The following is a 22,301-nucleotide window of genomic DNA, read 5'->3' on the forward strand; positions in this document are numbered from 1 at the left end:
CTTTAATTTCAGCGCCTTTTACTACTAGCTGCAGTGCCAGATCATTTGCTTCACACTGCTATAGCGCGCGCTCCAGCGAAGATGATATGGAAACTCTATCAAGAAGCAGCTCTAAGCTCGAACCGACTCCAGTCAACTGGAGGGTGATTCTAGTCTCGTTCACAATACTGGTAAGAGAGCCTGCGCGTAGAAGGCTCAAGAACGCGTAGCAGGTGTACTGTCTGCAGACAGCTAGTTCATCGACCATTTCTATGCTGTTTCCTTACTTGCCTTGGATGGTTAGGGTAAGCCGGACGAAGAGACTGAGCCCTAGTGCCATCGTCTTCTTCTTTTATGCATAGAAATTCAGAGTAAATGGAGAATTTGTACAAGAGGAAGACGTAGGTACGGAGATTACATTATTAGTTACAGTAGTTGCTAGTAAATGGTCAGACGATCATCTGCCTTTTTTGACGTAAGTTTAAAATTGCCAGGAATTTTCTATTTTTTTTCTAAAGCTGACCTCTTACTTATATTGGGGTTTTCTTTCCTCAGGGTACTACGCTGGATTTGTTGCCTCCGCATATTTCTTTGGACGATTTTTCGCATGGTGCAAAAGCCGAGCAAATAGACGACGAAAAAAATCGATTTGACGTCTTAGCTACTTTTGGGGAATATTAGCCGACAAAAAAGGCCGTCGACTGACAGTCCTCGTAAGCGGAAGCGGAATAGCAGTCTTCACCTTCATGTTCGGATTCACCAATACACGCTTGGGCTTGGCATGGGCAATGGTAACGAGATTTCTAAGCGGCGCAAGCAACGGTACGTGAACGTATGTTATTTAAAAAACATTATTGTTAGGTAACGATATTAATATTTAATTAGAATATAAATTCTCGACAATTCTGTTTTTTAATTAATTAATTATCTGATGCTCTTTTTAGGTGTCGTTGGAGCGTCCAAAGCGACTGTAGCCGACGTATCGGATGACACAAACCAGGCTTTGGGAATGACGTTCGTCGAAGCCTCCTGGGGATTGGGTCTCGTCGTCGGTCCAGCCCTCGGTGGACTCCTCGCCGAACCGGTGCGACAGTATCCCGGTACGTTTTCTTCAGGAGGTAAGCAGGAGATCGGCATTCATGAATAGATAAGGGGAGACCTTCTTCTAAGGATTTCTCGAGACGTTTCCTTATTTCTTGCCGTGCACTGTGACCGCTTCTCTCTTCGCGATTGGTCTCGTGCTCGTCTTTTTTCTTCTTCCGGAAACGTTGCGTAAACGGTGCGCAGGGGGGGAATAATTCGTGCTTTAGTTATTAGAAGTATTTATAGTGGGTCGTCGTACAACGTCGATGAAGTAGAGGCATCTGTGCTGTACGTACGTCCAGTGGGAAATGACGATGATGGCTCTGTCAGCATAGAAAGAACGAAAGAGAACAACGATACTTTCGTCCAAGACATAGATACTGTTGCTGATGAGTCAGAACCGAAGGCGTATGTACGCGAGAGCAATGGAGTGTGGACTCGATTTCGTGGCTTGGGAAGACGAGCGAGACGAGCCAGCGTGACTGCGATTAAAGACTCGACCTGGTGGAACATACTGAAGTATAAAAGATAGAGTTCGAGTATTTTGAAAAATAGTTTTTTTTGACTAGGATCAAGGGAGCGAGAATGTCAATAGCCACATATTGCGTCATTTCCTTTTCTGTGGTCGGTTTCGACGAACTGGCGAGCGTGTGGATGGCCACGAAGTCTTATAGAGGTTGTTCAGATTAATACTGTAATTCTATGTATCATAGCCATTTTACTTTTGGCCTGTAGATGTACCAGTACTTTAACATCTTTTCCTTTGTAGGTGGACTGGGTTTCAGCGAAAAAGAAATCGGCATATCGCAAGCAGTTCTATCAGTCGTACTGGTTCCCGTTCAGATTATTTTTGTGCGCAAAGTAAGTCTTTGGGTGCTCTCTATCTCGATCTAATATACGCTTGGTGTATGTAGCTGGAGAAGAAACTCGGCTCATTGATGGTACATATATATCTCTTTATTTACTATAGTCGTTTTCTATGCGATGCAGACGTTCTACGCGGCTTGTACTGTCTGTGTACTCATCACCGCTTCTTTGCCCGCGTTGTCGTCTATAGAAAAGTGCGTGCAGCTGCATTTTTCGTATCTTTTTATTCTTATTTCCTACATAGTTCTGCGGCCCTGTGGACCATGCTTTTGGTCAGTCTCATTTTCTTGCGGTTCTGCATGGGCGTCACCTTTATCATGGTATCCATCTGTATGAATAATTCGGTGCCAAAATATCGTGTCGGCGCCATCAACGGTCTTTCCGTTTCGCTGACTGCTCTAACGAGGTGCAATCAGTGCATGTGTCCAAGTAGGGTTTTGATTATATATATTTAGAACCTTTTCTCCGTCCGTTGGCGGCTCTCTTTTTGCTTGGAGCATCGGCTGGGGAGAAGGTCATCTGGGATTTCCTTTTGGACATCACTTGGTATTTTATTTCTTTTCTATTGTGTATCTCGTAGCACTGCTTTTGTCGGTGAACCTACCGAGTAGCCTTCAAAAGCAGAAGAAACAATAAAACGGTCAGTCGCCTATATAGATCGCGAGTGACGACAGTGGACTTCCTTTACGCAAATGACACTCATTTGCAAGGGTTGCTTGCCTAGACTATGCTAAAATTTCAGGTCAGGGCTCCACAACTATTTTTATAAATGAGACTTCGATTTTAATTTATTAATTAGAGATCCTTCATCTCCTGGTCTGAAAGGGTCTCCTCAATGACTGGTTTTGGCCAGAATACGGAAGTGGTCAACCAGCTCTATTCGTTGGCCTATGTGACCCAACCGGGGTCAAGCGCCCGGAACCGGATCGATGCCGGGTTCAGCATCTTAGTTCGCGAAATCCGGCTTCACGGGACGTTGGATGTAAGTCGCTCGCAGTTACAAGTATCGATTACTAATTCGATTTTCGCTCTCGCGTGAGACCGTGACGTTGCCTCGCGGGATCAGTTCTCTGTTCACTCTCCTTAGACCAGAGGGCGTCTTGCATTGTAAGGAGAGGGGCGATTTTCTGAGTACGCTGCTACAGCAAGCCTCCCACCTTCATTCGGACGCGCACTAGACGTCACCACACCTTCAGTTTTTGAAGGGCGCGTAGCTCGCCATGGTTACGCGTCGAGTTCTAACAACGCTCTCTCTGCTCGCCGTCGTCCTGTGCTCGGCCCAAGCGCGATATCGTTCGTATTCGCGAGAAGAGCTCTCCGAAGGCGCTGCACGAGACGACGCGATCACGCTGAGCTATTCCGCAGTCTCGGCACGATGTCTCGAGTACGACTACACGATGCAGGTCGAGTTTCGATCGACTAAGAGCGGAGGCTTTGGGATAGCCGCTACGGTGAGTCTGGGGAGTTTTTTCGATGGGTGTTTCTACTAGCTAAGGCTTCGAGTTCTTTTTGTATTCTTATAGCTTATGCTTCAATTATCATTTTTTGCCTGCATGATCGTTTTTTCCGTTTGCTAGGTCACGCTCGCCGTTGTCGAAGAGTACGATGGGTCGTGGCTCGTCGAAATGGACGTTAAGAATACTCGCAAGGTCGTCAGCGAAGGTCTGGCCATCGTCAAACGTGGTCAAGTGGACAGCCAACTGGAAAAGTTGTTCGCCGACGATTTCTTCTTCGTTCAAGACAGCCGAGGACTTGTTCGATCCGTATATTATCCGAGCGACACCGATCCAGAGGCGACGGCGCTGAAAAAAGGTGGGAAGTTTGAGGGGTGGGGCCCCCTTTCGCGGGACAAAAAACCGTTACTCCTCTAGGCATCCTCGCCGCGCTGAGCATCAACCTGACGATGAGCCACGAAGTCGAATACGAGTCGGACGACGCGGACGAGAGCGGATCGCATCGCGGACGCTTCTCGATCACGCCCGGCACGCAACCGGGAGCATTTCGCATCGTCAAGACGCACAGACACGAAGACTACGCCGAATTTTCGCAAGAGAACACGAAACCAGGCGGAAGAGAAGAAGAAAGACAACATCTTGTTCATCTGGACGACAAGAGGTAGTAGACTACATCCGTTCCCACGACGATTGTTAGTTCAATCGTTTTTGTTTCTCTCTTTAGCTTCATTCGTTCGGCGCATCGACACATCTCCGGCTATCTGCCTCATTCCGCCAAGGGCATGCGAGTCGACTCGGACACGCTGTATCGTCGATCGAACGCCGATTTGAACATACGCGGTCTCTCGAAATTGGAATTCGCGCGCATCTGCGACGGAGCGAGCGCGCAGCGTCGTCGCAGCCGCCGATCCGCCGGCGTCGACCTGAACGCCTATCGTCAGGACGACATCGCCATCAAAGACAATCTGCAACGACCGGACACGACCCCAATAGCGGGAATCGGCGACGAAGAAATTCGAATGACGTCAGATCCTTTTGAACTGATGAATTGCGTGACGCAGGAAGCCGCCGTTGCCGAGAGATCCCAATGCCAATTGAAGCTCTTGTCCGTCATACGGAAGGACGCGATTTCCGCTCGACGCGCCGTCGACGCGATATGCAACGGCGAGAATCCGTCGTCGTTTCGCTGGCGACACGTCATCCAAGCGCTCGCCGGATCGCACTACGGTCAAGACTGTCTCGTACGTCTGATGCGAAACGATTCGCTCGCCTCGGAACGCTTCTCCGATCTTCTCATCGCGACGCACGGCGTCGACAATCCGAATCCGCGTCTCGTCGATCATTTGAAATCGGTTACCATGACGACGACATCGGACGTATTCGACATGGACGCGCGTCACGCCGCCGCCTTGTCGTTGGGTCGGCTCGCGCGCAAGGCGAACGAGCGCGGCGACGATCCGATAGCGCGCGACATCGTCGCGCATCTCGAAGCGCGACTCGTCGCCTGTCCCGTTCACGATCCCGACGAACTGTGGAGTCAGTTCGACGATCATGCGGTCGTCTACGCGGCGGCTCTGGGCAATGCCGGTCACGACGCGAGTTTCGTTCGACTGCTCGAGTTCGCCCAGCACAATCTGACGAACGTTCGTCGCGCCGCCATCTACGGCATGCGTCACATGACGTGGACGAAAGTCGAGCCCGTTTACGTGCGCGTAATCGTCGATCGGAATCGTACGGAGGCGGAGAAGTTGGCCGCTATGGACGCGATGTTGAGTCACGCCGACGAGTTGAGCGGCGAGAGCGTCGAAGCGCTGGCCTCTCTCTATCACGAGTCCATCGTTCGCTATCCCGACGTGGAGAAACACTTGAAGAATTTCTTCTCGACTCGTCTCGATGATAGATCACGTGAAGTTCTCCAACGCGGACGAATATTGACGACGGTCGAGGAGACGAAGCAACGGCATCTGACTCGAGCGAGACGCGACTCCAAGTTGGAGCAGTTTCTCGAGACGGCGCTCAAGCCGCTCGTCGATCAGGCGTTCGGCGTGAATAAGGAATTCGGTAAGGATTTCGGCGCCGATAAAGTGAAGGCGCGCTTCAAGGCCATCTTTCGCAATCTCGCGCGAGTTTATTTATCCATATTCGACGGTCGAGTCGAATTCGATATTTTCAACGACGTCACTGCGTACGTAAGTGCGTTCGGTCTTCGCTTCGACATCGTTCACGGACGCGCTGCCTTTCAAGCGGGTCTCTCGTTCAAGAACACGATTCTCTCCAATCTGCTCAACACCGTCATCGACACGGCCGAGAAGGCGGTCGGAAGCGTGCGAAGCGCGCTCGCTCCTCTCGTCGAATTCGTCGTGAAAATTCTCGATTTTCTCGACGATACCTTCTCGAGCGTCGACAAAATTCTCGAGCCCGTGCTTCCCTTCTTGAACATCATGGAGCAGGCGATCGGCTTTCTCGACAAGGCGATCAACGTGAGCAACGTCGCCATCGACTTCATCAATAAGATCAAGAGCTTCATAAGTCGTGTCGGCGATCTGACGTTCGCGCGCGAAATCGTGCAAGATCTCAAGGACAAATTGAACGAGTTCGTGAAGAAGAAGTTGCAGAAGTTGTCCGATCTGTGCCACTCGATCATTCGCTACGTCACCGATCCCATCGACACGCTGAACGAGTTCGTCGAAAACGCGACGCGAATTATAGACCAAATAACTGCTATAGTCGACGCAATACCCGAAGACGTGTCGGCCGAGTTCGGCAAGTTGCTCTGCGACGTCGCCTCGGCGCTTCTCAACTACGACGACTCCGTTAAGTCGGACGAGGAGGACGATACCGGTCTTCTTGCGTCGCTGAAGGGATTCGTTGCGAAGCTCGCCGGAGTGAGAGGCGGCGGCGGCGGCGGCGGCGGCGGTTCGAGTCCGACTATGGCATTGACTTCGAGTCCGACGTCGCCCGGTGGCGGCGGAGGTGGCGGCGGCGGCGGCGGCGGCGGCGGCGGCGGCGGCGGTGGCGGCTCGAGTCCCACAACGGCATTGACTCCGACGTCGCCCGGTGGCGGCGGCTCGAGTCCCACTACCGCTTCTCCCGGCGACTCCTCGTCGTCTCTTCAAGAAATACTCGATTTATCCGGATTCTTCGATACGTTTATCGACTACGCTAGGTCCCTTGCCAGTGGCTTTCGCGACGGCTTCAAAGAGGGCGAAGCGGCGGGTAAGAAACTCGCCGAAGACTTCAAAGTTTTCGTCGGGAAAATGCGAGGTGTTCTCGTCTCGTCTCAATCGGCTATCGACGCGTTTCGCGATCAGTTGAGCGGCTATACGGCCGTTGCCGACGTCGCGGATTTCGTGAAAGATCTCGGCAAAAAGGCGCTACTCAATCCGAGTCTCGTGGGCAAAGCGTTGGGGCCCGTCAAGACGGCTATCACCAAGGTCGAAGCGCAGGTGTGCGGTCCCATCGAAAAGGGTCTCGCGACCGTGAACCGCTACGTCGAAATCGCGGTGAACACGAGTCAAGAAGCGGTCGCCAACCTGACGGACAAAGTCCAGGGTTTCCTTCGCAACGCGTCGGCGCAAGTCTTCGACGCTTTCCCTGTCAACGTCAGTCTCCTTTCGACCGTCGATCTCTTCGAAATCATACAGGATCTAATGACGAGAAGCATAGAGAAAGTATCGACGTTCATCGACGACGCCGTCATGACGCGATTCAACGAACTCGCGACGAATTTCACGAACAGCATACGCGATTTCATAGACAGTAAGATCGAAGAGTTCGCCGACGTTCTCGACGAGAAACTGAAGCCGATGCAAAAGTATCTCGAAGCGAGCGAAGAATTCATCAAATTCGTTCAGATGGCGCGCGACGTGAACGACATCGTCGCATTCGTCGGCGAAGGCGTGCCGGAAATCGTCTCGCTGACGGGCAACATCAACGACGTGCTCGATAAAACGCTCGACGTGGCGAAATGGATCAATGAGATATTAGGACATATATCGAGTTCGAAATCGTTCGTTGAATACGCGACGAAAGGACGCGACTTCGTCACGGATCTCATCGACGAGGGATTCGATAAATTGCGATCGATTCTCGAAGGCATGCGCGACAAGCTCTTGAACTCGTTGCGAGAGGCGGCCGCCGTGGCGATCGAGTATCTCTCCGGCGGCATCGAGTTCGTTCAGAACATCATCGACGGCATATCGTCGGTCGCGAATCGCGTCAACGGTTTCATCGATTCGATTGGCTTGGTCAAGGAGGCGGCGAATAGCGTGTCGCTCTCGTTCGAAGCGTCGTGCTCGTTCAGCGGCGTCGTCGACATCGTCGTCGAGTACGAGGAGAAATTCGTCGGCATGATCACGTGCTGGAACGATCTCGTCAACGCGACGACGGACACGATCGGCGAGGGTCTGATCGAAGTGACGAAGACCGCCGTTTCGCCCATAGAAGCGCTCGCCGAAAAAATCTCCAACTTCATCGGTCGATTGATTTATTTGACCGACGTCTATTTCACCGATTTAGTCGGCTACGTCACGCAGGTGTGCGGCGACGGACCGATTTCGCCCGTCTGCGGCGCCGAGCTCTTCATCGACGACGTCGAGTCGGTGATCGCCGACGCGCAGGCAATCGTCAACGATACGAAAAAGATCGCCGATTTGACGGCGGTCGTCGATAAGGTGAACGAATACGTCGAGCGCTTGGAAAATCTCACGCAGCGCGCCATCGATAAAGTGACCGCCGTTATCGACTTCGCGAAATCGGTTTCCATCGCCGATGCGGTCGCCTTGGGCAAACGCGTTCTCGATGCGCTTCTCGGCGGGTTCACGTTCGAAATCAATCTCGAGTTGCCGTCGTTGCCGTTTCGACGACGTCGTCGCGAGATCAGCACCGACCACTTGCCGTCGTTGCCCGGTCGATTGCGACGCGAAATCGACTTGGCCGGTTTTCCGTTTATGAAGGAGTTGAATCAGTTGGTGCAACTCGGAAAGACGGTCTGGTACGAAGTGCGAGACGTCGTTCTCAACGCCGTCGGCGACGTCCTCCAGGTAGCGAACAATTTCGCCAATGCTCTTCGACAGATGTGCGACTTCTTCACGACGCTCTCCGTTCCCGACGAAATATTCGATCCCGTTCTGTTCATCATCAACGAGGCGGAAAAACTGGCGATGAAACTCCAAGCGTTCTTGGAGGAAACCTTCTTTCCGCCGCTCGAAGCGGCGACCGGCGTCGTCATCAAATTCCAATCGATCGTCTTCGACATCAAGGAGTTCATCAACGGGCAAATTCTCGGACGCATTCGAAGTGCCGCCGATTTCTTGTCCGTCAAAGCGCCGGAGATTTTGAAGACGGTGCGCGATTGGCTCGCGAAGTTGCTACTCGTCGACGCCGGTCTCGACGCCGGCGACTTGGACGATTACACGACGTTGGGCTACTGTTCGGCCGATACGTGCGTCAACGTGCGTCCCCGATCGAGCAACTTGTATCGAAATGTCGTCTTTAAGGTCAAGTACACGCACTTGCAAGTGCTCCAGAGAAATCGAGTCTTCATTCCTGGACTATTCGAGGATTATCAAGTTGAAGGCATTTGGCCTCTCGATAAAAGCGGCACGCACTTCATTCTCTCCATGTTCGTCACCGGTGGGAATTTTCAAAAGCCGAACATTCTCGTCGTGCAGAAGAACGACGGCACCGTCCTTCGTCTCTACCGTCTCTATAAACCGAACGGAAAAATTCTTCAGGGGCCGATCGGTGTCGTCATCGCCGAAGACTGGCTCTACGTTCATAAGATCAATAAGACGACGAAAGGCGACGTCGTCGGGAATCTCTACGGCATTTTGAAATCGGCGTTGGGCTCCATGACGACGCTCGCGCGCCCGGCGAACGTGAACTTCACGCTCGCGGAGAACACCGACTCGATGGGAACGGGAATGTTCTACGAGAATCGTCGCATCTGGATCACCGATTATTTGGACAGCGGTAAGACGAGTCTGGGCACGACCTTTCCCAAGCATCACATACGTCGAAAGAACAAGCAGGAATCGTGGGTCGCCGCCTATCGAACGGACGCCAAAGGCAAAGTCGTTGTCACGAAATATCGTCCGGATAAGACGCAAGTTATCAAACCCGATCGAGTCGTCACGGTGGGCAAGAACGTCGTCGGCTTCTCCGTCTTCACCCAACTCGGCGAGACGTTCTACGCGATTCTTCGCTGCGCGCCGAAGCCCGGTTTCAGCTGCAAGTTGGAGTTCATCGAACCGTGGCCCGGCGTCAATGAGACGTATAGCGGCGTTCCCGTTCGTTTCGGGCAGGCCGGCGTGACTATTCAACGCGCCGTTCGAATGCCGTCGGGCGCCGTCGACGTGACGTTCGCCTCGGCGGGCGAAAATCTGATCGTGACGTTCAATAGCGGCGCTCAGGGCGAGCAGGCGAGACGACTCGTAACCGGTGCCGATTTGGAAGACAGTACCATTTACTTCGCTATTCCCGTCCTGAAGAATCGTCTCAACATCCGTGACGCCGTTTCGAGGAACGAACTCTTTCTCACTGTTCTCGGCCAGGACGTCGTCAAGCCGAGAGAGCTGATACCTCTGACGAGATCGAAGCGTCAGACCGATTTGTCGAATTGTCTCGTTGGCGAGGGAACGCTCTACGAGACATCGATCGAGTTCTTTCGAACGTGTCAGTTCGGCTGTAAACAAAGATCGATTCTTCTCGGCGTCTATTTCGGCATCTTCGCTTATTTGGATTTTTGGGCGTTGGGTAATCTCGAAGTGACGTATCAAGCGGCTCTGTGCATACTCGAACGCGAGGCGCGCGCCTCGATTATTCCACGCGCCTACATGATCGTCGGCGGTCAAGTCTCCATCCAAGCGGCGCTACTGAGAGTCGGCATACGAATAGACGTGACGCTGATGGACACCAGTCTCATACCCACGCTGATTCTCCGCGTTAAGGGTTCGGTAATGCAGGCGTGCGGCGAACTGAAAATCATCATTAGGCCGCTCAAACTCACCTTGAGTCTCGTCTTCGATATTCTCGGTCCTATTATCAAATGCGGCAGTTGGAAGCCGTGGTCGTGTCGCATAACAATCGGCGTTTGGTACTCGAAGACCATTGAATTGTTCTCATGGTCGGCGAATCCCATATCTCTTACGCCCGTGCCGGAACTCTGTCTCTCGACCCCCGATCGTACCGCTCCGGTGAAGGGAACAGTCGAAGCGAAGCAGAACGACCAGCAATCGCTCACCGCCGAGTGGTCCGATTTCACCGACCCCGAAGCTGAATATTTGCACTACTACATCACAGCGAGGTCGACGTCCGGACCTACGCTCTTTTCCAACGAATTCACCGACGGAGCGACGCTGACGAAGTCCGGTTTGACCTTTCAGCACGGTTCGCGCGTGATAGTCACGGTTGAGTGCCGCAACTCCGACGGAAAGAAGACGTCTGTCAGTGCTCCGTCGTTTTTCGCCGACACGACGCCGCCGAAGGTTCACGGTTTAATCGACGGGCCTAAGGGGTCGAGCGACATCGATTACGGTTTCAGCGAGAATTCGATCAAAGCTAGTTTCGACCAAATAACCGACGAAACCGAAGTGTCGTTGATTGAGTGGGGCATCGGGACGACGAAGGGCCAGGACGACGTTCTGGCGTACGCCGAAACGAAGAAATCGGACGATCTCGCCAATAATCAGTTGACTCTGACCCACAATACCATCTACTACGTCTCCATTCGAGCGATGAACGCTCTCGGCATCGAAGGCATCACGACGACCGACGGCATTCTCATCGATCACACGAATCCCGTCGCCGGCGTCGTCTTCGACGACTCGTTCACGTGCGACGAGGACAAGGACTATCAGATCGCGAAGGAGAGCTTCAAAGCGTGCTGGATGGGATTCAGCGATCCCGAAAGCCGTATCCATTATTACGACTGGAATTTGGCGCACTCGACCGGCACGCCGGAGTTCGACTTCATCAACGTCGCTCTCAGCTCGTACGGCTACATCAAAGATCTCAATCTAATTCCCAAGGAGACGTACTTCGTCAATTTACGAGCGTGGAATCGAGCCGGTCTCTTTACGCGAGTCCAATCCGACGGCGTTCTCGTCGACTACACGAATCCCGTCTGCTCGCAGGTCTTCGACGTCGTCGACGGCGTCGAAGGCGACTCCGATTACACGACGAAGCTGGACTCGATCACGGCGACGTGGACGTGCAGCGATCCCGACAGCGGTCTCGACACGTTCGCCGCCGCCGTCGGCACGTTCAAAGGCGGCTCGGACGTTCTTCCGTTCTCCGACGTCGGCTTCAGTCCGAACGGCACCGCTCGCGTGAAATTCGACACGTTCGTGATCAGCGGCGGCGTTCGATATCACGTCACGAGTCGCGTCGTCAACAAGGCGGGATTGTTTTCGACCGAGTGGTCGGACGGCATATCGCTCGACGATACGCCGCCCGATTACGCGGACATCTACGTGCGCGACGGCGCGGGCGCGTCGCGCGCTCTCGACGTCGATTTCCAGGTGTCCGACAATACGCTGTGCGCGCGATGGTTCGGCGCGTTTGCCGATCTCCAGAGTCCCATACGGACGTACTACGTGACCGTTGTTGCGAACAACGGTAGTACCATTTACGAGGAAGCGTCGATTGGGTATCGTACGTCGACGTGCGTTCCGGATTTGAGCTTGGAGACGGGTGCCATCTATCGGGTCGTCGTGCGAGCGGAGAACGCTGCCGGGTTGAGTACGAGCGTCGAAACCGACGGCGTTTTGATCGACAATACGCCGCCCATGGCGGGAGATCTATACGATGGACAAGTCGTCGGCGAAGATATCGATTTCTGGCGATTTGCTACGTCGGCGTTCGGAAACTATCGATCGTGTCTGTCGTACGACAAGGCAGACTTCTGGCCTCTCGACAGTTTGAATTTGCCGGAGAAGCAGCCCTGTTTCACGTACCAATTCCGCGACGAAGAGAGCGGCATCGGTTACTTGGAGACGAACGTTATAGACAACACTGGCAAGGAGATAACTACGTGGCAGTACACCGAAGCCCGCTTCGATTGGATGGGCCGAACGATTGCCGGAGTCCACAACGGTTTCTATCGTTTCGCACTGCGAATATACAACGGTGCGGGAAGCTTCATCGAAGTCTATTCGAACGGAACGCGAATCGATACGACGCCACCCGAACTGACCAATCTCATCGAATTCAACTACACCGGAGTCGGTCCTCCAAGCGACATCGACTATCTCACCCAAGACGACATCGACGTCGGCGCCAGCTGGGACGTCACCGAAGACGTGTCGGACATCGTGCACACCGATTGGGCGATCGGATCGTACCGCGGCGGCAGCGACTGGCTCGATCACACGACCGTCGTCGGCGGCAATCCGCACTACATGTTGACGAGCTTGTCATTGGGTCGTCGATACTACATAATGGTTCGCGTGACGAACGCCGCCGGCTTGGTGACCAAGGTCTCGACGGACGGTTTCATTATCGACTACGTCGCACCGGTGAAGGGATACGTTCAAGACGGCTGGGGCGAGTTCGACGCCAGGTATCAGTCGACGAATCGAACGGCGTGGTGCAAGTGGCGATGGATCGACGATTACGAGTCCGGCATAGCGGACATGAAACTCGGCATCGGTAGTAATTTGAACGACACGGACGACGTCTACGGCGAGTACAAGAACTTGACCGTCTTTGACGTCGCCGCGGAGAGATCCGTTCTCACCGGACTCAGTCTTTTCTCGGGAATTTTGTACTATTGTCACGTCAAAGCGACGGATTTCGTCGGTTTGTCCACCGTTTCGTCGTCGAACGGCATCACCGTCGACGTATCGGCGCCGATCTGCTTGGGAAGCGTTTACGAAGGTTACCAGAATGAAATCGACTTTTCTGCTGTCAGAGGTCTTCACGTCGCTCGCTGGGACGAATGCTCCGATCCGGACACCGATATCTTACAGTATCTCCTCGGTATCGCTACGAATGTGACGGGCCCTGATCTCGTGCTCGCCTATCCGTTCCGAAGTTTCGGCAAGTCGACTGTTGGTCCCTACTTGGGCGTCGATCTTCAACACGCCGTCACTTACTACTCCGCCGTTCGTGCCGTCAATTTCGCCGGTTTGACGACTACCGTCATTTCTGACGGCGTGACCATCGACTTGACGCCGCCTCACTGCTACAGCATCGGCGACGGACAAGAAGGCGACGTTGACTACGAAACTCAGCCCGGTTTCATCGCCGTCAATTGGAATTGCACCGAAGACATCACCGAAATCAATATGACGTGGACGATTGGACTCTATCCTGGCGGTTCGAGCCTATTGCGAAAATACGTCGACGTGAACGCCGGCGTCGCCATCAATCGCGACATTATCCTCCAAGAGGGAGTCACCCTCTTCTCGACGCTCATACTTCTCAATACGGCCGGTCTTCGCACGGTCAACACGACGGACGGTATCGCTGTCGATTCGACCCCGCCGATTGCCAGTTTCGTCAAGGACGGTTTGAACCCGGCGCGAGACGCTGACTTCCAGTCGAGCGTCAGCCAAATCTCGGCCAATTGGCTCATCAGCGATATTCAGAGTGGCATCTTGTATTACGACGTAGAAATTATTCCACCACCTCTCAGTGGCAACACTGTCACGAAAGTCGTCGGAGCCAATCAAGTAACTATCGATGCAGGACTTCAACCGGGCGGTTTCTATCAGATCAAGGTGACCGGGTACAACGGTGCCGGTCTCTTCGCGAGCGCGACGTCGGACGGAATTATCATCGATCCGACGCCGCCGAATTGCACGTACGTCTTCGACGGCGCTCGTCAAGGCTTCGACTACCAATTCCAGTCGTCCGGCGCGCCGTTGGGAGTCAATTGGGATTGCGCCGACGACGAGTCGAACATCACGTCCATACGTTGGTTCGCGGTGAACGACAAGACGAGCGTTTCGACCGAAGTGATCGTCGACAAGGACGCGATCGTCGCCGTCGCCAGTCGACTGCAATTGGCCGAAGGCGATCGCTTCTACGCTCGTCTCGTCATCGAAAACGGCGCCGGACTGACGAAGGAGTTCCGATCGGACGGCGTCATCGTCGACTCGTCGCCGCCCGAGATATTGGACTTTACGATCGTCTACGATCCGACCGGCGAGACGTTCCTGTTGACGTGGATCGCTCGCGACAACGAGAGCGGCATCGCCGAGTCGGAATTCGGCATGGGAACGGAAGACGGGAAATACGACGTTTTGGCTTTGACTTCGGTCGGAAAGAGCTTCAGCGTCTCGACGAAAGACTACGTGGTGGTCACTTCGCCGACGACGTATTATTTCTACTTGGTCGTTGCGAATGAGGCTAGCGCGAAGTCGAGAGAGAGCGCTATTTCTGTGAGCGATGGCACGCCGCCGATTTTCGAAGGCGACGTTACAGTAGAAATCGTTTATCCTGCGCGCAATTTTGAAGACAGCGAAACGTTCATCGACGACGCGGCTCTTCTCATCGTCTGGCAGAAAATATCTGACGTCGAAACGGGCGTCGAGACGTTGTCTTGGGCTCTCATCAACACCAATTCGTCCGCTCCCGATTTCAAAGCGTTGACCTATCGAACGTTGGGCGACGTTCTCGGAGGAAATTCGGTGCAAGTCGACATGATTCGTCTTTTCAACATGAACAGTTATCGAGTCGTTTTGCGCGCGGAAAACGGCGTCGGATTGCAATCGTACGTCGCGTCGATTACCTTCAACGTGACGTTCGGCGCCTTCAAGGCGGGCTTCGTCTTCGACGGCCCCGGCTACTTCGACGAGGACTATCAACCGCACACGGTCGGCATATGGAGTCGATGGGAACAATTTCGCGATCCCGTCTTCGGAATCAAGGCCTATTCGTGGGGCGTCGGCGTCACGCCGAACGATACGAGCATTTTGAATCTAACGAACGTCGAACTCGCCGAGAAAGCGCACAAGCTGAGCGTTCTGCCTCTGGAGCACGGCGTGACGTACTACATCACCGTCGTCGCTACGAACAATCGCGATTTCACCGTCCAAGCCGCATCGGACGGCATTACGATCGACACGACGCCGGCTTATTGTCGCTATCTCGGTTTCGGCTTGTCCGGAAATTTGGAGTACGTCAATTCGCTGCAGAACGTCTGGATTTCGTGGAATTGTTCCGACGACGAGAGTCCCATAGCCGAGTACAAGTTCTCCATCGGCACGTCGGCTCATTTCTCCGATTTGGTTCCTCAGACGACGATCGCGCCGGCGAATAATCGCTACAAGATCAAAACGCTGAACATCAGCGAGGACACGTCCGCCTATTTGACGTTGACAGTGAAAAACCAAGCCGGACTCTACTTCACCGAAACCGCCGGTCCCGTCGTCTTCGACTTCCACGATCCGAACCCGGGAACGGTGACGGCGAAATGGCAGGACGACAAAATCAGCGCGAAATGGATGGACTTTCGCGACGAGAGCGGTCTCGATCGCTACGAGTGGGCAATCGGCACGTCGCCGGGAAGTACGAACGTTCTATCGACCGCTTCCGTCGGTTTGTCGACGTCGAAAGTCAGTCCGTCGATCGACGTTCAACAAGGCTCGCTCTACTACGTCACCGTCACCGCGTACGACATGGCGGAGAACTTCGTCTCCGTTCAATCGGCTCCCGTCAAAGGCGATTTGACGGTGCCGGTGAGCGGCACCGTCGCCGAAGGCAGTCTCATGGACGAAATCGATTACTACACGGGAACGGGAAGCATTTACGTCGTCTGGGCCGATTTCGACGATCCGGACACTGGAATCAAAGAGTATCTCGTTTCGGTTGGACGATCGCCGGGAACGTCAGAACTCCAGGCGCCCGTGTCCGTGGGAACGGCTACCGAATATTATTTGGATTCGGAACGACTTACGCCTGGAGTCTGGTACTACGTTTCCGTCACGGCTGTGAATGGAATAGGACTACGCACGCTGGTGTCGTCTGACGGAATCTTAGTCGATCATACGGCGCCCCGAGCGGGAAGCGTGGCAATTGAAAAAACTGATAAAAGCAGTATGCACTTCGTTGGAGGAACTGGGCCGTTTACGGTCAAATGGAAAGACTTTATCGATCCGGAGAGTTTGATGGGCTACTACGTATGGTCGTTGTGTTTCGAGAATCTCGTCGAGTGCGTCGTTCCGTGGGAAAACGTTCAGAACGAGCCGGAAGTGGTTAAAGAGGGGCTCGATTTGACTCCCGGCCAGTGCTACGTGGCGAGAGTCAAAGCGTACAACAAGGCCGGACTTTGGGTGCAGAGCATGTCGGAATCGATCGTATTCGACTCGACGCCGCCCGTGATGGGAACCGTGACGATAGGCGCAAAGAAACACGTAACGATTCAAAACGACGCGTCGGCGGTGACGGTCGTCTGGTCGCCGATAACTGACTTGGACAGCGGGCTTCAATCTATAACGGCGTGCATTGGAACGGAGCCGGAGAAATGCGACGTGAAGAGCGTCGACGTGACGCCGACGAGCCGACGTGAGGTGACGATCAGCGGATTGTCGTTGATGGACGCTGAAACGTATTACGCGACTCTGACGGTACTAAATGGCGCTGGACTTTCGTCGGTGGCCGCATCCGAAGGCACGATAATCGACACGACTCCACCGTCCATGGGAACGGTCATCGACGGCTATACGACCATCGATATTACATATCAGGACTTCACGACAGGCGTTCTCAGCAATTGGGTCGACTTTTTCGAAGACGTGAGTACGATCGTCGAGTACCGTTGGGCCATAGGAACGTCGACGAGTCGAGACGACATTCTACCGTGGAACAGCGTCGGTTTGCGAACGAACGTTTCAGCGGACGGCTTACAAATTGCAAGCGGAACGGTCGTCTATAATTTAGTCGAAGCGATCAATAGCGCCGGTTCGAGTACGACCGTCGCTTCGAACGGTTTCACGGTCGACGACACGTCGCCAGTGATATCGTCGGTGAAAATGGGCCGCAGGAGTCGTCCCTACGAGCGCTACGAACTGTGGAACGAAGAAATAGCCGCCTTCTGGGACATCGCCGATCCGGAGACGGGTATTCTGAATGTCAAGTGGTCCATCTGTTCGAACACGACGGCGCACCATTGCGTGGAAACTCTCACCGACGTCGGCACCGCGACGTCGGCCGTCAGCTCGTCGGTGACGGTGACGTTCGGCGCTTGCTACTACGTCGCCGTTCGCGTCGAAAATTGCGCGAAACTCGTTTCGTACGCCGTGTCCGAGTGCACGATATTCGACAATTCGGCGCCGGTAGCCGGCAGCGTCGTCGACAACGAAGACGGCGTCAATGTCGAGTACCAGTCCAGCAATACGACGCTTTCCGTTCGCTGGTACGGATTCGGGGACAACGAGTCGTCTATCGACTACTACAGTTGGTGCATCGGTACGACACCCGGCGCAAACGATACGCGACAGTGCGTCGACGTCTCCACGACCGATCGAGCGTCTGCTTCGGGACTCTCTCTCAAAGACGGCGTGCAGTACTTCGTCACCGTCTTTGCCGTCAACAAAGTCGGTTTGCGCAGTGTCGCCATAACTGACGGCGTCGTCGTCGACAGCACGCCGCCGGTGAAAGGTCAACAAGTCATCGACGGAACGGGAGAAACGGATATCGATTCGTCGAGCGACGATACTACAATATCAGCCAGTTGGGATCAGTTCAGCGATAGCGTGAGTTCGATCAAGACGTGCTACTGGTGGGCGGGATCGTCCTACGGCGCCGACGACATTTTCAGTCGCATCGAAGTCGGAACGGCGACGTCGGCGTCGTCGACCGGCTACGTGCTCGTGTCGGGAAGTTTCGTTTACGTGTGCGTCGAATGCGAGAATAGAGCCGGTTTGACGACGTCGACGGTGTGCTCGGACGGCTATCTGATCGACACGACGCCGCCCGGCGTGGGAACGGCTCTCTTCGACGTTCACGGAACGACTGTGAGTGGCTACGTGCTGAGCGCCGACAACCTGACTCTTTCCTGGAGTGGATTCTACGAAACCGAAACTGAAATATCCTCGTATTCATTTGCAATGGTCGCTCGAGAAGACAGTGCGACAGCCGAGTACATCGACGTCTCGCTTCTGACGAACGTCACTTTATCCGGAGCGGGTCTCAGCGACGGTAAGACCTATCGTGCGAAGATACGAGCCTACAATCTCGTTGGCCTCTATTCCGAAATCACGTCCGCCGATTTCGTCGTCCTCGACGGCACCAGTCCCGATCAGGGTCAAGTGGCCGACGGGAAACTGGAAGAGGGAAATCGCATGTATCAGTCAAACGACAGTCATCTGACGGCGCATTGGTTCGAGTTCGCCGACGCTCAGAGTGGAATCGAGGACTTTGTCGCCTGTTACGGACTTGACAACGAGACGCGAACAATCGATTGCATGAGTGTCGGCTTAGCGACGAGCGCCGACTTCTACGAACTCTATTTGGACAACGGACTCACGTACGCCGTCACCGTCACGGCAATCAATCGCGTCGGTCTCCGATCGACGTCGCGTTCGGACGGCGTTCTCATTGACTTTACTCCACCCGTACCAGGCGAAGTATACGACGGAATCAACTTTGAAGACATAGACTATCAGACGACATCGACGGTGGTTTCGGCTAGTTGGACGGCGTTCGTCGACGAGGAGAGCGGTATCGACTTCTACACGTGGCAAGTAAAACTGGTCGAGCCAATTTCGCAGCAGTACATCGCCGAGACGGAAGCCGGAGCCGGCCTACACGCAATCGGTTCCAATTTCGTCTTGAATCCAGGTTCCAAACTCGTCGCTTGCGTGTCGGCAATGAACAGGGCCGGTTTGAAGTCGGAGGCCTTTTCCGACGGCGTAATGGTCGATACAACGCCTCCCATTGCCGGTTACGTGTACGACGGTGAGGAAAGCGCCGGCTACGAACAAGACTACTTTTCCGACGATAACGTGCTGCGTGCCTGGTGGAAAGACTTTTCCGATCCCGAGAGCGGTATCCTCGGCTATACGTACACGGTTTACGAGCATTCGTTCAACGTTGAAGGCGGTTTTTGGTCGGACGGAATAGCGGTGCAGACGACTGCGGATTTAACGGAGCAGACGAACGTTGTTATACCGCTTGTCATTAACATTACTATGGGCGGTCGATACACGGTGGAAATCACGGCGCGAAATCGTGCCGGTCTCGAAACGTCGGCCGTTTCCGACGGCTGCAGACAGGTGCCCATCGAAATGTGCTTCAGCGCCGAGACGTACGACGGCTATCGCTTCGCCGTCAATGCGTCGAGCTCGGAAGACGGCATCGGCGGTGCGATTCGCTTGACGTCGCCCGGAGAGGTTTTGTGCCAATCCAACTACTCGTATTTGAATCTTCCTCCGCGTACCGGCTTCTCGTGGACCATCTTCCAGGATTCTGGTAATGATACCAGTAACGTGACGGCAGCTGAGGCCGCTGACGACAATGCTACGAGCATTGTTATCCTGAATTCGACTACTATTGGTGCCTATACGCCGACGTATTCGCCGTGTTGTCGCGGTATCGGAGAACTGCCGATTTCCGTGACGACTCCCGATGCTACGTTGTCGTTTGTCAGCTTGACCGGTCCGACGACGACCCGACTCATATCTAGGAACCGTTTCGTCGTCGCTAACTTACAATACGTCGCTTTTGTTTGGGAGAGAGATACGTCGAGAGTGCAAGTGTTTCCCGTGACTGCGAGGGGAGATTTGCCGTCAATTACTGGCGAGGAACTCGTTGTCGTTGTGTACAACGATAAATTGTTGTTCTTCGATGCCTCGGTGGAGACAGTAATTCAACTCGAACCTTTGCCTTTGTCTGCCGTTTCGCCGTCAGCAGCTCGTTTCGATCCAGGCCCAGAAGTTGAAATCCCTATTGGCCCTGATCCCCATTATCAGAACAGAACCATTACAATTGATGTGGTCGTAGTATTTCCTGACGGATCGTCTCGCTTGTATTGCGGTTTGATTGCGTTTTCGCCAGGCGCTTCGGCTTGGCAAGCAGCAACCGATATCGCTACAGCAAACGACGTGCAACTATCTCGAAACGAATTCGGCCGAATTGCCGTCGCCCAGCCGTCAGCAGGCGTTGTCGATGTCTATTCATCTAGTGGCGGTAGTTTGAATGTTCTTGTGTCAATGTCGTCCGCCACTGTTTCCGGATTTCCGAGCAGTCTAACGGCAGCAAGACTATTTCCTCACAGCGATAGAATTGCCGTCAGTTCAGCCAACGGCGAGTGGAATTTGTTCTCGTTCACGTCATCAGGAGTCGTTACTCGTCTCTGTCATTTTTTCGGAAGCGTGACTTCATACGACGACATTATTGAGATCGAAGAAACGGCGGATGGCGCTCACGTCTTGAACACGGTATCCGGCGAAGGCGGCACGTCCGTGACGTTGGTGAAGAATATGGGGGACAGAGCGTATTGTCAACACGTGGGTATCATTCAAGTGGAGACAAGCAGCAGTGAAAGAATAACTTCCGCAAGTATCCGAGACCAAGTCGTCGCATTCGCCTTCAACACGACAAACGATTCGTCGCCGCGAATTTATCTTGCGTCGTTCTGCTGGCCCAATAGCGCTCGTTCCCGTACTAACGCGAGAGAATTCTCGTTGCAGTGCCGTCAGTGCGCCGACGGAAAACGAAGCTCCGGCGGAACTCAGGACGATTGCACGACATGTGCGCAGAGTCAGTGTCTAGACGAAGATCAATCCTACATAACCACGTGGGCGTCTCCTCTCGATCTCGAACTCGACGGCGAATATCACATCGAAGTGACGGCAGAAGACGAAGCGGGGCAGCAAGTCACTCACGAATCTCAAACTCTAACCGTCGACTTTACTCCGCCCGTCGCCGGCGAAGTATACGACGGAAAAAATCAAACCGATTTGGATTCGTCCAGCATGGCCGACTTCGAATTGACGGTCAGCTGGGGCGGTTTCTACGACGGCGAATCGGAACTCAAGGAATACTTATGGTGCGTCGGAACGGCACCGGGCCTCTGCGACGTCGTGGACTTCGATTCGGTTTCGGGAACAACGGAAGAAGTCGTCTGCACGGCTTGCGTATTCTCTATCGGAGTCTGGTACTACTCCACAGTCGTAGCCGTCAATTGGGCGCACCTGAACGCCTCTAGCAGTTCAAACGGATTCATCATTGATCCGACGCCACCCGTCGTTCATTTCGTCCGCGACGGATCAAACGGATCGGTCGATATAGACTTTCAATTGAGTACGGATCATTTAAGGGCATACTGGTCGGCTCACGACAACGAAAGCGGCATCTCCGAATACACGATCGCCGTGGGAACGACGCCGACGACCGCTGACGTTCTCGACTACAAATCGGCCGGAAACGACGTCGAATGGATTGTCGGCGACCTGGTTCTCGAACAGAAAACAACCTATTATATCTTACTGAGAGTTTACAACGGCGCTGAGATGTTCACGTTTGCTGCCAGCGACGGGGTTCTGATAGGCAAAGCGGAGGTTGAAACGGAGGAGGGCACTTCGATCTATCTAGGAACGACGGCAGTTAATGTCGATCTCGATTCTAACGATACCGAGAACAGTACAGAGCTGCCTCCTGGGTTGGAGGGATCGACCGGTGCCTTGCGGCTCGAGCCTGATGCCTCTCCGCCAGGCATCATTTTAACGGTTGAGTCCACTTCGTCGTCGAGAAGAAGACGTCGCTCTACCATTCAGCAAATCAATCCGAGCGCCAATATTCCCTCTGGAGCTGTGCGGGTAAGTAAACGTTTTCACGTAAAAGACGCGTTTTTTTGACTCCAAACAACGCGTCTGTGGGGTCCCAAAGGGGCCTCACTTCATCAAAACGTTCGTGTTTGCTTTGCGATTAGATTTATCAGGATAACGGATAGAATTTTCGTAGCCTCCT

At 53.8% G+C, this 22,301-nt stretch overlaps 2 protein-coding genes across 4 annotated transcripts in view; both read left to right on the plus strand.

The window, feature by feature from the left end:
• The first annotated feature begins 46 nt into the window (after positions 1–46).
• Positions 47–2,853, plus strand: LOC136196016 (uncharacterized). 2 transcript variants are annotated; one of them, XR_010672058.1, is made up of 16 exons: positions 47–170; positions 228–284; positions 342–384; positions 535–589; positions 641–801; positions 924–1,097; positions 1,150–1,258; positions 1,309–1,581; positions 1,632–1,738; positions 1,832–1,923; positions 1,977–2,003; positions 2,053–2,123; positions 2,174–2,335; positions 2,385–2,475; positions 2,541–2,671; positions 2,729–2,853. XR_010672058.1 is itself a non-coding variant. In XM_065985510.1 (14 exons), the coding sequence occupies exons 1-14, from the start codon at positions 87–89 to the stop codon at positions 2,563–2,565; spliced, it is 1,596 nt and encodes a 531-aa protein (XP_065841582.1). In that variant the 5' UTR covers positions 47–86; the 3' UTR covers positions 2,566–2,583. The 2 variants fall into 2 exon arrangements, 1 of the variants encoding a protein (XP_065841582.1); XM_065985510.1 differs by lacking the exon at positions 2,729–2,853 and having other exon boundaries at positions 2,385–2,583.
• Positions 2,854–3,009: 156 nt separating this feature from the next.
• Positions 3,010–22,301, plus strand: part of LOC136196014 (uncharacterized) — a 28,469-nt gene continuing 9,177 nt past the window's right edge. For both annotated transcript variants that reach the window (XM_065985506.1, XM_065985507.1), the window contains exons 1-4: positions 3,010–3,380; positions 3,507–3,741; positions 3,801–4,044; positions 4,108–22,150. In XM_065985506.1, coding sequence (XP_065841578.1) covers positions 3,150–3,380; positions 3,507–3,741; positions 3,801–4,044; positions 4,108–22,150 — 18,753 coding nt within the window. In that variant the 5' untranslated portion in view covers positions 3,010–3,149. The remainder of the gene's footprint in view (positions 3,381–3,506; positions 3,742–3,800; positions 4,045–4,107; positions 22,151–22,301) is intronic.

This window comes from Oscarella lobularis, chromosome 15 (assembly GCF_947507565.1).
Source record: "Oscarella lobularis chromosome 15, ooOscLobu1.1, whole genome shotgun sequence".
Taxonomy (NCBI): domain Eukaryota; kingdom Metazoa; phylum Porifera; class Homoscleromorpha; order Homosclerophorida; family Oscarellidae; genus Oscarella; species Oscarella lobularis.